Raw genomic sequence first — 15,277 nt, 5'->3', positions numbered from 1 at the left:
AATCCCGACCGCTGTTTATTGAATGTCAACCGGACATTTTTCGATAAATGCGAATTTCTTTTTCTATATAGTCTACTTCCGGCTGATATCAATAACAAACAATGCTTGTTTTTCTTGCCACGGTCGACATACGCCACGATATTGGCAAAAAACTTTCACACAAAATTCATTCAGAGACACGTTTTCACACCGCACATTCGTGACAATCGAGACTTAAGTAAGTGACACCTATAAACCTACTTAACAATGCTTAAATCTAAACAAATTTTTCAGGATAGTATTAATAGTGTTCACCGCTTTCTTCGTGACCCTGTTCGTAGCTACCATGCGCACCTTCATCACCCTGTTGTCCTTCGTGATAATATGAAGCGTTTTCGTCGCCTTCATGCGCCGCTTCCTGACTGTATTGGTAATGGCCGCTGGGTTCCTCCTGGCTGTGTGCTTCATCCTGACCGACTTCTTCAGAGTATCCACCGTGGTATTGCGCAGGTTCGTATTGTTTAACATCAGCATGTTGTTCAGCTTGATGCTCCTGATGATCGTCATGTTCGTAAGAATGTCCTCCAGCAGCGACGAATTTATGTCCGCCATGATGACCATAGATTTCGGAGTGGATGGCGGCTACGGCGTATCCTGGTTCGTGTTTGCTGCCATGATGAACTTCCACTTTGGATTCGGTCTTCCCCTCACTGACTGGATGCTCAAGGTAATGCATGTCTTCTTTTTTTGCGTATGTCGGTATCGGATGGAAGTGTTCCATGTGGATGCTTTGATATGATGTGGCTTGGTGATGATGGCCATCGTGGATAACTCCACAGGCGGCAAGTGATGCGAAACTTACTAGTAACACCTTTATTTGGCATTTTAGATTTAAGAAAATAATTTTTTAGATGTTTATGATTACTTACAATAACTTTCATTGTTGTTTGAGGAGTTTTGAACACTTGAAACTTGAATGAACGTGATTATTATTGTTTGCACTAACGGCGTGTGTGATATTAGCTTAGATTTTGCCTTGGGTTGTGCTGGCGTTTGGCGAAAGGAAAGTTGCAACTGATTTTTTCATCCTCGCGCGCTGCGCTTTTATATTGCCGGTATTCGGTCTTCACGTGGCGCGTGGAAGATGGTAGAACGTGCGCGTTCATGGGGTGATGGTGATCTCTGGACTTATTAACCATAAATCTCCTTGAAATGCTTGTTACGTTCTACTATTGACAGTGTTTTGCAATATTCGAAAACAATAAAAACAAAAGCGCTTGAAAATTGATTTTGCAATTTTCAGTTAATAAACTTGTGAAGGAAATAGTATAGAATACAAAAAATAAAAGATTCCTGCACTTTTTATAGCAATTTACCTGACCTGCTAACCTGTTGCTTCTGCATATCTTTTATTTTGATTTCTTGAAGAAACGAAAGTAAAATCCAAAAGTCTAGTGAAATACGGAGAGAACAAAAAGACATTTGGTCTTTGACGCGACATTTCAGGAATATAAATTAGCCTACACTCATTTCTATCAAAATAATTACACCTTTATTGGATTCTTGAATTTTTCTTCAATAAATTTGATCTATTATCTCGTTCAAACAACAGTTTTGTACAATGATTGCAATTTAATATCCCATCAATCACTTTTATTACACATTATCTGCAATCGTAAAGATTTAAATTACCGCCATCGGTAATTATCAATTACCTCCTTACTGTTATTGAGTATTTGCGGCCGTATAATATTCTACTCATTGATTATGCATCCAAGAACCTATTAAAGTATTAATTGTAAAGATATGCATCGTCTTGTGCTCGATCCATAACACTTTCTATTACGCAATGCGCCAATCCGCATAATTATTTCGCGAACCGTTGCAAGCCGAAGAAATGTGCAATGAAGAAAGATGGAGGCGCAGAGCGCGCAGAGAACGACTTCCGTTAGGCCATAAAACAACGCCGGGCCCATTATGGCTATTGATGCGTTCGATACGGTGCATCTTGGCTGCGGGAAAATGCCAAGTTTGGCGAGAGTCGAACGGAAATTGATGAGGCATTATCTCAGCCATGATAAAAACACATTTGAATGTCGCAACTTGAATCTTAACCACGTTAAACACGCTTTCGCCTTAATTTTCATTCCTACTTGGCAAAATTGTGAGATGTAGAATTAATTTGATCTAATAATGTCATTTATCAGGTCAAGAACAAAAAATAACAAGTATTTTTTATAGAAATAATATAAGCTAAGATAATTCAAGGCGTAACACATTATATTACATCTTTTACATATTTCAAACATCTTGTAACAGTTGCAATAAACCTCGATGCACGCACGTAGGAAATAAATATAAAAAATGCGCTGAATTAAATTAAATATAGGGAACTGGAGTAACGCACTCGCGTGCAACAAGAGATGCATTGCGCGCGTTCACTGCGCCGGCGATTACCTTTAATGCTTTTACTGAGCGCATTATTAATCAATTTCGGTTACGCGATGCGTTCGACGCGAAAATGTAGCGCAAACCCACGAAAAGCAAAACCACAAGCAGTCTGTGAGTATATAATGCTTCCACATAACTTAAAGTTAGTCTGCAGGTAGAAAATTAATGTAATTACTAACTGATAAATGTTGAGAGTGCATTATTTCCTCTTGTGTTACATAAACCTAACATTTTAAAGTTTAAAAATGTAATTTAGTTTTCAATTATCAAGTTATTTCTACAAACAAATGATATTAATTGCAACTATGTTTATTTATTTTCAAAATTTGTTTTTATTTATTGTTAATTTTGGAAATCTTAAAATTAGTTTAGGATTATTTTTTATTAGTTAATTATTGACGCCTAAAATATAATTGGATGAAACCACCGAAGTCACTTCGCATTTCGCACTTTTGCGCGCTGCTTTCTCTCAAACTCGATTAATTACGACGCACTTATCTCGCCAACACCACAGCGTACATTATTAAAGCACTCGCTAATCATAAAAACGAAATTGATCGCGCACGCAGATAAATATCGCTCCTATTTTGATCGGATTCGCGCTTCTTTGCGCCGGTTTCCAAATCGCACGTTTCTACTTCCGTTTAATAACACACCGCGTTATTAAATATTTGCTGATCTGCTTTATTCAAATCGTGCTCAAATAGCATTATTGCATAATGTTTGTGATATGGTAATAAATTTGTTTCCTGACGCTGTACGTTACCGCATCTCGTTTTTACGGTCTCGTTGTGTGGTCGCTGTTTTGGTTTTGTGCATAATTGCAATTTTGCAATTTTAAACACATGATACAAAACTTATGGACGCATATGGAGTGAAGGCATGAAATTGGCATGAGAATTAAATTTTCATTTACATGTTTACAAACGTATTGAATAATAATGGGTCACAATGAAAGGAAATGAAATGTGAAGAAAATGATGATGCAAACAAAGTTTTTCCTCATTATCAAGTGAAAATATCTGATATTGATGAGAATATTGAAGATATTTGCAAACAATTAGCATTGCGTGCTCTTGTTTACGTATTCAAGGAAGTATTTTTCTAAACTGACTAGAAATATGTCGGTATTCAAAATGTATAGTTGACTGTAGGCAACCCAATATACATACTTTCATATAATGTATGTGGGATGTCTATTATAAAAGTCTAAATTTATTTAAACGATATTGTTAAACATTTAATTAAAACTAAATATTTTTGTGGTTGACGATAAATTAACATAAGAAAGTTTTGAATTAATTAAAAAGTCTTTATTAACAATTAAAATATATAAGATAAAAAGTTAAAAAACATAAAACAACATTCAACAGTTCAACAAGTATCAATTAGTTAACAAATGATTATAAAATCGCATTAATTTACAACGTTTAAATTAAATTAAAATTTGGTATTGTTTGCAAATTAGCTGTGTTCTTTGCATTCTCGCATCTTCCACGAACAAGCTCGGACGATTCCTAAAGTTATACTTTGGACTTTTTGGGCAAGTTTAATGCTTGCTGTGATGGTAGATGATTTTATAGACGGGCACTTGCACCGGTACAGGTTTAGGGACGGGGATACTGATATGTTTCTCCACATGAACTGGTACGGGTTTTTCAACTGGATAAGGGACGGGTTTCTCGACAATGTATGGTACAGGTTTCTCCACGGGAATGGTAATTGTTTTAATCACGGGTACGGCAACGGGTTGCGGCACATGGATGTGCACCGGGTAGGGTTGAGGCACTGGAATGGCAATTGGTTTCGGGATGGGTACTGGCACAGAATGCGGAATGGGCACGCCGACATGTTGATGGACGGGAATGACGAACGGTTTGTGTATTTCTACAGTTTGTTGAACCGAATGGCCACCGTGTCCACCATCATGACCCTGTCCCTGACCGGAGCTACCATATCCGTAGTCGTGGCTGTAGCTGTGACTATCGCCGCCTCCACCGGAACTACTGAAGTGTCCACCTCCACCACCACCGCCGCCGGAACTGCTGAAATGGCCGCCGGAATCGTCGCCGCCATGTCCGTAATTGCTATTGGCGTAGCCGGCATTTACGGTTGCGATTATGCAGAATGCAAATACACAAATCTACAAACAAACATAAAAAGAATGAATTGATAAATTGACTCAACACTTTCTGTATGTATGGTAAAAGTGGATTCATCACTATTACTACCGATTTGCAGTCATTGCAACCGGAAATTGTATGCAATTCTCAAGTTATTTTCTATCCGCTCTTTTCTATGGTAAATTCTAAACTGCATCTGTAGTCATTTTACTTTCAACAATTTTTTTTCCCGAGACTTGGTACACGTTCACGTTCAATGGCATCCGATGCTGCATTAAACTCTAATTTGTTCATTCCCAGCTTGATAAAAACAACTGTTCATTAAATTAAATTGCAGTTGATCTCTTGCTACTCCTTTGAAAATATTTGTAATCATGACATTATGTGTTGGATTCGAAAGTTTTAACGGATTTTTAAACGTTTCCAGTGTTTTCAAAACCATATTAAAATGTTTTTATTTTAAGGTTTGGGTTTTTACACACTAGAAACTAATTTTCACGCTCTGTTGATTTTATAAGTGGTATTAGAGACTTTCTTTAAATATTTGGTAAACAAAACATTTATTTTTTTGGTCAATGGACTAATTAATTAATTCCTATTCGTTTAATAATTGGTTCAAACGGTTAGAAACTATTAGAACTGAACAAGTTTATTATAATTAACACAAAGAAAGTGTGAATTGATACAAATTCATGTTTTCTTTGATTTTAATAAATAAATTTACATGATTTACGTGATATTGGAAAATCTACTTATCTTATTGATTAAAAATCGTTTAAAAGCGTTTTCTTTGATTTATATGTATAAATCTTAATAATTAATTTGTTATTTAATTTTGTAATTGATTTGTTTTGATTTATATTTGTTTGTTTTTGTACTTACGTATGAATTCATTGTACACTGACTCGGGGCGTGTACGTCACACAAAAAGGGAGAGAAAAACCACCAAAAAAACCAAAAGTCAAGGTCCTATCGACGAAATTGAACAAATTGTTCAATCTGGTGATAGCGGCGAAAGAGTTAGATCGAACTGATGCCACCTGAGCGCGCGCGACGTTCTTTTATACCCGGAATAATAATGTGCTTTCACTAATACACTAATACCGCGGCCGGCGTTTGTTGTTCACGTTCATGTTGGCAATTCACTACTTTTGCGCTTCTTTTTCTACTGTCTACAATGAGATTTTAAAGATTGCAAAGCCTGCAATCGATCGAAACAAGTTCAATTTAATTCCGATTCACTTCCAAGCTTAATTTCAACTTTGGGTAATTTGCATTTAATCACATCTGTTGTTACAATGTGTTTCATCATGCGTTCTAATGAGCGAATGCGTTTTAATAACTTAATTTCTGTGCTTTCAAAGCACCGCGAATGAAATGAGGTGTGTCATGTTTCTAATATCATTAAATTAAGATTAATTATCGCATAAATTACTGCGGTAGGTCGTGTATGGATGATTGAGTTGTCCAGTTTTATTACTAAAACAAAATCGTTTATGTCTTTTTAAAACATTACATTTTTTACTGTCGGAAATAAATTATAAAGAAAATTAAATGATTTATTTGTTTAAATTCTTAAAGTTCTGAGTTCTTAGTTACTTGTCACGCATTGTTAAATTCTGCATGCTTGTGTGACAACAATTAAACAAAATAATCCTTTACAGTTCACGACACGACCGAGGAAGTTTTATAATAGAGATATTTCGCATTTAAACTTTTACGCTTTTAATTAAATTGTTTTGTTTGTTTTTTCTTCTTTTCTTCTTCTATTGTCATGAATACTATTGTTGTTAATTAAATAATTGTGGTTTATAAATTTGTTACAGTTATACTTGCTGTATAATTTATGAGATGCTCTTGTTTGTCTGCTGTAAACAGAAAGCATGCACCTGAAGAAAAATCAATAAATAACAATAAATGAAAGTAATAATACAAACTCGATGACTTTCAAAGTCTTCCAGAAGGTCTATAATTCTAAATTACTTTCTTTTAGTTCTTTCAAAAATTTTTGATGACAATAAGAATTATTATTAAGTGAGCTGTCAAAATTGTGATATATTGATATTGCTTTCTAATAGTTTGCAGCAAAAAATTGACCATAATTTGCATTATAACATTATAAGCACTGTAAGCGTAATAATAATTATGTGTTATGAATACATGTGTATTTATTTGGAAGTAAAAACTTTCAAATATTTAATTTTTACTTAAATTTCATCAAAGATGAACAGTTATATATTTATCTTGTACTTCTGGTGAAGTAAAAGGTGTGAAAAATTAGCATGCACAGTTTTTCTATTAATTTCTATCAGGTTAAACAACTTTTATCAGATTTCGGAAGTGAGTTGCGTTCTCTTGCTGCACACGCAATTAATAAAAATTTTCTATGGCTTCACACGTCTTGCAGCGGATTTTGCGGGTCGCACGTACGACAAAGCGCGCGGAAAAAATGTTAGTATGATGTGATTGTGGTCCGCAATCGAGCGTTGCGCTTTTAATACACATTCAATCTGCGCACAGCGAGTGAATGTGCAATGTAAGGATATTGATATAACTTATAACAAATGGCCGCGAACGAGAAAACGATTTCTGTGCGCACGGTTCCGTTTTTACGTCTGGTTGATGGAACTTCACTTACTTTGCTTCACTTTACTTCCCATTTTAGTTGCTTGTAAGTACATATTTGCAACTGGTATCTTTAACTCGGTTATTTCATTATTGAAATCGCTTTCGTGCATTAGCTGCCATTGGATGAAACAATTTATAAGTCGATTTCCGGTTTTGCAAAGGTATTACAAAGGTTAAGTAAGTTCATGTTCATGTCGGTTTGCATTAGTGCTGGTCGTGATCTCTTCGGCATTAAGTGAGTATAAAACCACAGAATAACGAGCTTGTCCAACCCAATGTGACGATCAAGCGTAGTAATTGTAATAGCAATTTTATTAATAAAACGCCGGACCAAGTTGAAGTTTGCAGTGAAAGCAAACGTCGACAATACATCGGATGTTATTCAATGTTATTTATTGAATGCTGAAATTTAAAATTGCTCTGCGATGTAATGCGAGGCATTAAGTCCGCATCGAGAGTGCGAGAGTAAAAGTCGATGGGAGTTGATACAGAATCGATCATAACAAGAAAATATTGCAAGGTGAAAAGAAGCTAAGAGTGAATGTTATACACTACCACTAATAGACATGAATAAGAGTGGATTTTACTTTAAAAATCATCTGTTAATTGTTAATTAATTAATTTTTGTTTCTGAAACCGTAAAGAATTATTCTTGAATTTGAAGATTTCGGTTTCATGACGTGCTTCAACAATTCAATTTTTGTTATGTTTTTTTTTTTGAGTTTTTAACTGAAAAATTGTGACTTTTCAGATTTCCCAAACAAACAAAAACTTATATGGATGTGGGGTCTACACCAAATAGTGATTAACTAAGAATTATATATTTTTTAATTTAATTTAATGTCTGGTAAAGTTTTGTTCATACAAATTATAATGTGACCCTTATTTCACAGAAAACTCTGGGGAAAACATACTGTATCTTTTGTATTGATAGAGCGATGTAGGCTGTCTCATCGTCATTTAGTAGTTAACGAGTCATTTTATAACGTGCGTATCTCCCCAACTCTTTAAACCCTTGGGAAGTTACAATTTTTTGTTTATTTTGAAAAGATACTATGGAAAACAACTTATACATCACGCCCTAATTAAGTCATTTTCAGTTTCTCATTGCCATTTTATAGTTTATGAGTGCTTTTATAAAGTGCTTTTTGTAAGTCCTCGAAAATGAGCACTAAAGTTGCTGTTCATTTGGTTATTTTTTATTTGTTCGGCTGAAACACATAGCCTAAATTCTGAGTCGAATCCTTTTCGTAAAAATTATTTTTGGTCGAAGAACAGAGTCAAATTTTCGTTTTTTCAAATTATTTTGAATAAAAGGATGAAACATTTAAAGAAAAAATCAGGTTGAAACTGTCGAAAGCGCCTCCACCAAAAAAATTATCTCGAAAACTAAAAGGATTACATATTCTTAATCCTTGATTAATTTTCAACAAGATGGCATATATGTTATAAAATGAACAAAATTGAATAAAAAAATGCAAAAAAGATTTTGTTACGAGGAGAGGCAAATCTTTTCACCTTTTTTAAATACAAAATTAAAAGTTGGGTTTTTAAATTTATGATTGCGGATTCTAAGCAAACGATTAAATTTGAGCAATTAATCTACATTTTACATTTTTTTATCATGACTTGGTTAGGTCCTATTGGGTTGTAAAGATTACATTTTACTCGCAACAGTCCTAGTTAGTCCAGGGCTTACGCTTGATTATTTATTGGCTCAACAACTATTTTTTAAGCTAGAGAAAAATGGGAAATGCTATTCGATAAAGAATTGCAGGAGGATGTAAGATATTCAATCAGTTTTCCGATAGCATCAATGTTTTGGAAAATGCAGGGTAAAGTCAAAACTAATTAAATAAAACAACTTCTACGATTGTCATAACACTTTCCAGTATGGCATAGAATGGTGCAAGGAATACATTAATACTGGTCTGGTTTCAATGATACAAGTAGTTTTCGTGTTAAAGATTAATAAAATTTATTGCATTACTGTAGATAATTGAAAATTTTTTGGCATATGAATCTGAAAACCATTTTCTTTTAAACCTATTTCTTTCCAAGAAAAGCAACAAACGGCATTATTATTTTTTCCATCATATTGAAAAAAATATTGAAAAAAAAAACAATTGTTTTACGAGAGTAGTAGCGTACAGTAAGTGTTTATTTTACTTATCTTCATCATTTCATCGGTGAAAAATAAAAATTTGTAATGTAAACTTTTCATTGAAGAAAATTGAAAAAAAGTAATTTGAAATATTTTATTTTACTGGTACTTTTTTCTACTATAGGTCGTTTAAGCCCTAATCACAATTACTAAAAAAATTAAAATTACTAAGAATTCAAAATAACGTTTTCTTGAGGAATTTGTAAGGAAGACTGTTTTAGAATGGCTTTTAGCCAAATTTGCAGAATTAAAGTACTAAATCTAACATTTTATAGATCTTTGTTAAGGCATGAAGAAAATGCAATAAGTATGGTTGAAACATTTATAGTTTTCGCTTCTATTGAAATACACATTTTTAAAATCCTTATAGAGAAATGATTGCTGAATCCGAAATCGTTTATTGTTTTTACTGGAATACACATTTTATTTAAAGCCATATACAAGGAAAACTCTTAGTACTATTAAGTGAAAAGTTGTGTATATGGGGTTATTAAAAGCTACTCAGTGAATCAATAAATTGACAAGATTTACAAACGTTAATTAAAATTAAAATAACAGGCGCCTCCGCCAAATTTTTATTATCTATGTTCTCTTTTCAGAAACTTAAAAATATTAGAAGTTTTAATTGCGGATTATAATAGGAAACAGTTTTATTGATAAAGTATTTCAGTATACATTTATCACTTAAGCTGCGGTTCAAAAGTTGGAGTTTACGTGTCATATAGAGAATTAAGGTTATGAAGTCCGTTTTTAGTTTAGATATTATTAGCATTAAAACTTGCTAGTTTAATTTGAATCGAAAATAATTTAAAAATTGGATTTGGTTCTGTTGCTTACGCAAAAATTATTTTAACCAAAGAATTTATCTCCGCCTTTCAAACCAATTTTGCTTTTATTTTAAGAATGAAATAGCACATTTTAAGGTACTTCCTGAAAGTTTAAAGGGTTAAAAATGCATGCATTCTGTAAAGGAAACCTCTGCCTATCAAACAAAGATAAAAAAAATTTAAATTCTTTATTGGTACAGGAGATACAGAGTGTTTAATACACAAAATTATCATGTTTTGAGAAGAATTACAATTAATTCTTATTTTGTTAAATACAATACATATTAATAAATAATAAAGAAGTAAATAATAATTTTAAGTAGCAATTTACATCAAAATGTAACAACCTTGTCGTTTGCAAAAGCTATCAAGTATCCTTATAGAATTTAAGTTTCACAATCGATTATACACGTATTACAAAACGCAATAAGTAATAATATCTACTAAGAAAACGTTTAACATTATTTTACAACATTCTAATAATTGATACTACGCTCGAATTTGTGCTATAATAATTATTTCAATCAAGGAAATAGTTATTATGGCAGTTACTCATTCAGTTCTATTAAATACAACCGAAGCTGTATGTTAAGTAGGATAAATATTTACATATTCTTTGAATTGATGGTCTAACAACAAAGCTAAAACAAGATCATTACTGTTTGATTCTTATAAAGTTGGCTGTTTTGAATGGAATTGCCATTGGGGGCGGTCTTAGATCCATTTCGATGTTTGTGTATTCTCTCACAAGGCGCTTATTTCCCGATTGCAAAGGAATACCCTGTCCACCTGGCATTCTAATAGGAATACCATGTCTCATCTTTTCATACTGATGTCGCATAAACGCATTTCCAGGCTTTCCAAACACTTTAAACTTAACCATCTGAGGTTGCGCATGATCAGGCACATGTTCCTTTACTTTGTACATCTTAAGATGTTTGAGTAATTGTGGATCAATTGCTTTGATATTTCCTTGAGGGGTGAACAATACCGGCATTTGTGTGGGATCGCTTGGTTTTGGCACCATCGCCATGATGGGGTTAAACAGACCATTTTGTGGATAACTAAATGTCATATCGTCATGATTCACCTGCCTAATTTGACTTGCATCTGTAAGTTGGCTTTGGCTTTGGCTTGTTGGGGCAGGTTGCAGATACAAAAGTGGTTTTGAATGTTGTTGCTGTTGTTCTGGAGCACTTTGTTCCAAATGAGGTGCCATTGAACTTGGAATCAACTGTTGGTAATTGTGATGTTGTTGGGACTGTTCCGCAAGCAGGTTATTGATCTGTGCCAGATTCTCTTGGTAAGTAGACCCCGGACCAGCAGAAGGTGCATCATTGGTAAAGATTTGGCCATACGCATTGCTAATATCTTTGATCAAAGATGTATCAAAATGAATAGGGAGTTGGGTACCATGAGGCTGCATCCGGTCTTTATGTACAGTCAAAAATGGCTCTCTGATCAAACTGGTATCAATTGGTAACTTTGGTAACGCAGGGATTTTATCAATGGGACCACTTGGTACACCAGAGTGAGACATTTGAAGGTATGGTGATTGTGAATCACCTTGGGGTTGTAATTCTAACTGTGCCTGAACTTGGATCTGTTGGGTTTCATGACCCTGCTCTCCAGAAACAGTATTAAGACCTGGAATAGGAAGATAACCCTTGTGCTGTGTTCCTTGTGTTGGCAGAACTTTTACAATATTCCCATTATAATCAACTGCGTTGGTGTAGTCGAACCCTTCGCTTTTCCCAATGGCTTTCTCGTGATCAAAACCATAATTTTTTGTAAACGTTGAACCACTTGGTAAAGAAATCTCTTTGCTTCTGTAGATTTCAACAGAGGGACTAAGATTTTTCCATGGGAAATTACTTTGAAGTGGTTCTTTCTGTACAAACTTATGACTCTGAATATTTTCTAAGAAAGCCAGTTGTTTCTGTGTCTTAGGAGTCAAATTAGCTTGAGATAAAATTTGTTGTGGGTTATTTGAAGACGCAGAGAAAAACTTTTGATCATCTTGTTGATTTGAAGCAGGGAAACGGTGATGGGTCACCTGTGACAAATGCGATGGTTTGCTAACCTCCTCTTTATGTGACCCAGTAATAATATCAGAATCAGGTCTTGTAGGTTTATAAGGTTTCTTCCTTTGACCTTGATCATTACCAAACTTCACACTGTATCCAACATTAAAAGACTGTGTCTGCCCTGAACCCTCATTATGATTTTGATTTTGATTCTGATGGGTAAATCCCATTGCTTTACCAGATTTCACCGGTTCCGGTTGGTGATAGATTGCTTGAGTATACGCTTGAGGTACCGGCAGTTTATGATGCGTTTGATGCGAGTGACTTCCATGAGATGCATGGCTAGACCTAGTTGGAGCAGGTCTATACACCTGAGAAGTAGTCTTGGGTCTCGGCGTACTCAAAACCCTTTTAAATTGTGTTGTGGGATGTTGAACTTCAATTTTATGATTGGTTTCAGTAAACACAGGTTGTGCATAGACCTGTTTATAAAAAGGTTGATGATTGGGATGGGTATGTTGAGATGAATGAGGAGATTGATCATGGGTATGACTCAATACACCTCGATGACCAACCGATTGCAATCCTTGATGACCCTGCTCAAAATGGAATGTTGAAGTTGCTTGAGCTGCGTTTTTCCCATAAATTACATCGTCGTTTGATTCATGTGAAGAATGAGGTTGGTCCTCAGGTTGAACTTGACTAGAACCAGAATATTCGCTGGATTGCGGATGGAAATCATACTTGGGAGTTGTGTAATAGCTCGCGGATGGTTTGTCATTATGTATAGATGATCCTTTGACATCCGTATTGAGACGGAAGTCTATTGAACTCGCAGCATCTTGTTCCGGATGGTTTGGGTCACGATGGATGACGCTTGATGAGTAACTGACGCCATCACGACGGTTTGCAGGTTGTTTGGTTTTCAATGAAGTGGAAATCTTTTCGTTTGCTTTTATTGTCGATGGTGTGAGGTGTGACGAAGCTGACGTTACTTCTGGCTTGTCAGAAGTGACGAAGCCCACGATGAAAAGTGCGGTTAATACCTAAAACACAATAAAAATGAATCATATGCATTTATTAACATTTTTTTCTTTTGTTTGCGCTTGTAATAAACATACAACTGGTACAAAGTAAGTTATTAGAACATTACGCTATCTTAATTTGCGAGTGTAATAAATGTAGTGAATGTTAGTGCGGAGATAACAGTAAAAATGATTGAAGATCTTAGAAACTCGAGCATACGGATAATATTCACAATCATTGTTCGTCTGAGTGCGCCGAAGACATGCAGATTAGTCGCGCTCCTATAAAGGTACTTACTCATAAATTACAATGACTTTCATGTCGTTTTGCTAGCAACATTTGCATTGTTTTCTTTGATCTAATTTTTATTTATTTAATGCATTAACTTTTCTTGTTGCGGAAATCTATCTGTGATTTTTTACACTTGAAGAAATATCTAAAGTATTTTATTGTAAAGTGCGTTATTTGTGTGTTTAGTAACACGAATTTTAATTTTTGGTTAATTAGTAATTTGCACATCATGCACATCGTGAATATTCGTGGTAGTTTAACATTTTAAGCATCTGGGCATCTAGGTTGCGCTGCTCACTGTTTGTTCAGCATTAGCCAGATTAACGCCGCCGGAGCAAGTAGAGCACCGCCGGACACGCGCGCCTAACACGAAAGCGATTTTAATTGTTAATGAAGATTTGCTAATTAATTGCGCGCCGCCGCACGCGCTCATATATGCATTTTTATACCGCACACGCGAACGTACGAATCAAATTGATTTTTTATATTCATAAATTCATGCAATTATGATCGTGATTAACTTGATTTATTGCATTTGCGTGTTTAATTCAATTAGCAAACGTCTGCAATTGTATTTTTGTGTATTTGAATTATTAATTATGCGCAAATTTAGGTTGTTAAATATTTAACGTTGACATCATTTTCATAATTTATTATTCTTAATTTTTTTGTTAAAATTAAATTATATGACTTTTAACAAATTGTTTTCTTCTTAAAAATGAAATTTACTTTGTTTTCGGTTATTTTATGCGTTTTTATTGTAATTTTATTATTTATAGTGTCATTAAGGCCACAGAAGAAGCATTTTACAACTTTACTACTTTATGACGTGTGTGACGCGCAATTTAAAAAGAAAAATGAAAGAAACTCAGATGAATGGTGCAAAGAAGTAAAGTTTACAACAACTTTCATCGTTTAGTGCCAGTTTTGTTTCAGTGAATTTATTCGTTTAATCTTTTTGTCTAAATATCTTCTGTTGACGACGTCAATGTCAATGTTATAAATATTTCTTTCATGTATTTTTATGTATAAAATGTTTATACTTACAATCTGCTTCATAATCCACAAAATTAATTAACGAGTTAAAATAGTATCACAGATGTCGACGAAATCATGCAATTGTTCGCAAATAAAAATTAATTCTATTAACATTAATCTAATATTTTCTTTTTAATAAATCAAATGCAACACAATCACTAGCCACATCGCACTTTGTTTTGTATATAAGCGAATTATATTAGGATATGTGACCGTGAGGCGCAAAACGATGGAATGATAGTCGCCGACTGATAAAACCGTCTTTTAAGTTCATAAACATTCCCCTCCTTTCCTCCGCTTCTTCTACTTCGTGAGGCGCGACGGCGCTATGCCGCGACTTTGACTTTGACTTTGCCAACGCTCAAACTCTCCGCGTCTTCAAAAAACTTTTGATTCTTAAAATAATATTTATTTAAATATAAAGATATCATATTGATGCATAAAATTGTATTGGAAAGCAAAAGAAAATTCAAAAGTAAATATATTTCCTCTTTAAACTGGTAAACCATCTCAACTCAAACCCAAAACGAAAACACTATAATTAGTTAAGTTTTTAGACGTTTTATGCTGGTTGCAATTAACCTTAAGACTACACCATGTACGTGCGCATTCCAGCGCATATGGTTTTTCTTCAAGAATATATGCAATTTACAAGCAGTCGTAAAGTGTAAAGGTAATTTCATAAACTGAATATAACCTTTAACTTCAAATAGAACACAGAAT

General features: G+C 34.2%; 3 protein-coding genes and 1 long non-coding RNA gene across 4 annotated transcripts; 1 reads left to right on the top strand and 3 right to left on the bottom strand.

Annotated features, from left to right (window-relative positions):
• The first annotated feature begins 88 nt into the window (after window positions 1–88).
• LOC135792044 (uncharacterized) lies at window positions 89–9,009 on the top strand. Its single transcript, XR_010548188.1, has 3 exons — window positions 89–217; window positions 274–706; window positions 7,933–9,009. It is a non-coding gene; the product is annotated as an uncharacterized lncRNA (long non-coding RNA).
• LOC135792043 (histidine-rich glycoprotein-like) lies at window positions 165–1,132 on the bottom strand. The gene is made up of 2 exons (XM_065302669.1): window positions 909–1,132; window positions 165–850 (listed from the first exon to the last, which is right to left on the bottom strand). The coding sequence occupies exons 1-2, from the start codon at window positions 918–920 to the stop codon at window positions 281–283; spliced, it is 582 nt and encodes a 193-aa protein (XP_065158741.1). The 5' UTR covers window positions 921–1,132; the 3' UTR covers window positions 165–280.
• Window positions 3,722–5,572, bottom strand: LOC135792190 (zinc finger protein 512B-like). The gene is made up of 2 exons (XM_065302802.1): window positions 5,436–5,572; window positions 3,722–4,573 (listed from the first exon to the last, which is right to left on the bottom strand). The coding sequence occupies exons 1-2, from the start codon at window positions 5,445–5,447 to the stop codon at window positions 3,980–3,982; spliced, it is 606 nt and encodes a 201-aa protein (XP_065158874.1). The 5' UTR covers window positions 5,448–5,572; the 3' UTR covers window positions 3,722–3,979.
• Window positions 9,010–10,345: 1,336 nt separating the features above from the next.
• LOC135792667 (uncharacterized) lies at window positions 10,346–14,786 on the bottom strand. The gene is made up of 2 exons (XM_065303327.1): window positions 14,564–14,786; window positions 10,346–13,245 (listed from the first exon to the last, which is right to left on the bottom strand). The coding sequence occupies exons 1-2, from the start codon at window positions 14,573–14,575 to the stop codon at window positions 10,828–10,830; spliced, it is 2,430 nt and encodes an 809-aa protein (XP_065159399.1). The 5' UTR covers window positions 14,576–14,786; the 3' UTR covers window positions 10,346–10,827.
• Between the last annotated feature and the right edge of the window lie 491 nt (window positions 14,787–15,277).

This window comes from Atheta coriaria, unplaced genomic scaffold (assembly GCF_025399875.1).
Source record: "Atheta coriaria isolate IRGN ID8LTWV9N9 unplaced genomic scaffold, Caltech_Dcor_3.1 hic_scaffold_5_pilon, whole genome shotgun sequence".
Classification (NCBI taxonomy): domain Eukaryota; kingdom Metazoa; phylum Arthropoda; class Insecta; order Coleoptera; family Staphylinidae; genus Dalotia; species Dalotia coriaria.
The sequence above is the reverse complement of the archived record's forward strand: the minus strand, read 5'-3'. Positions and strand labels throughout refer to the sequence as shown.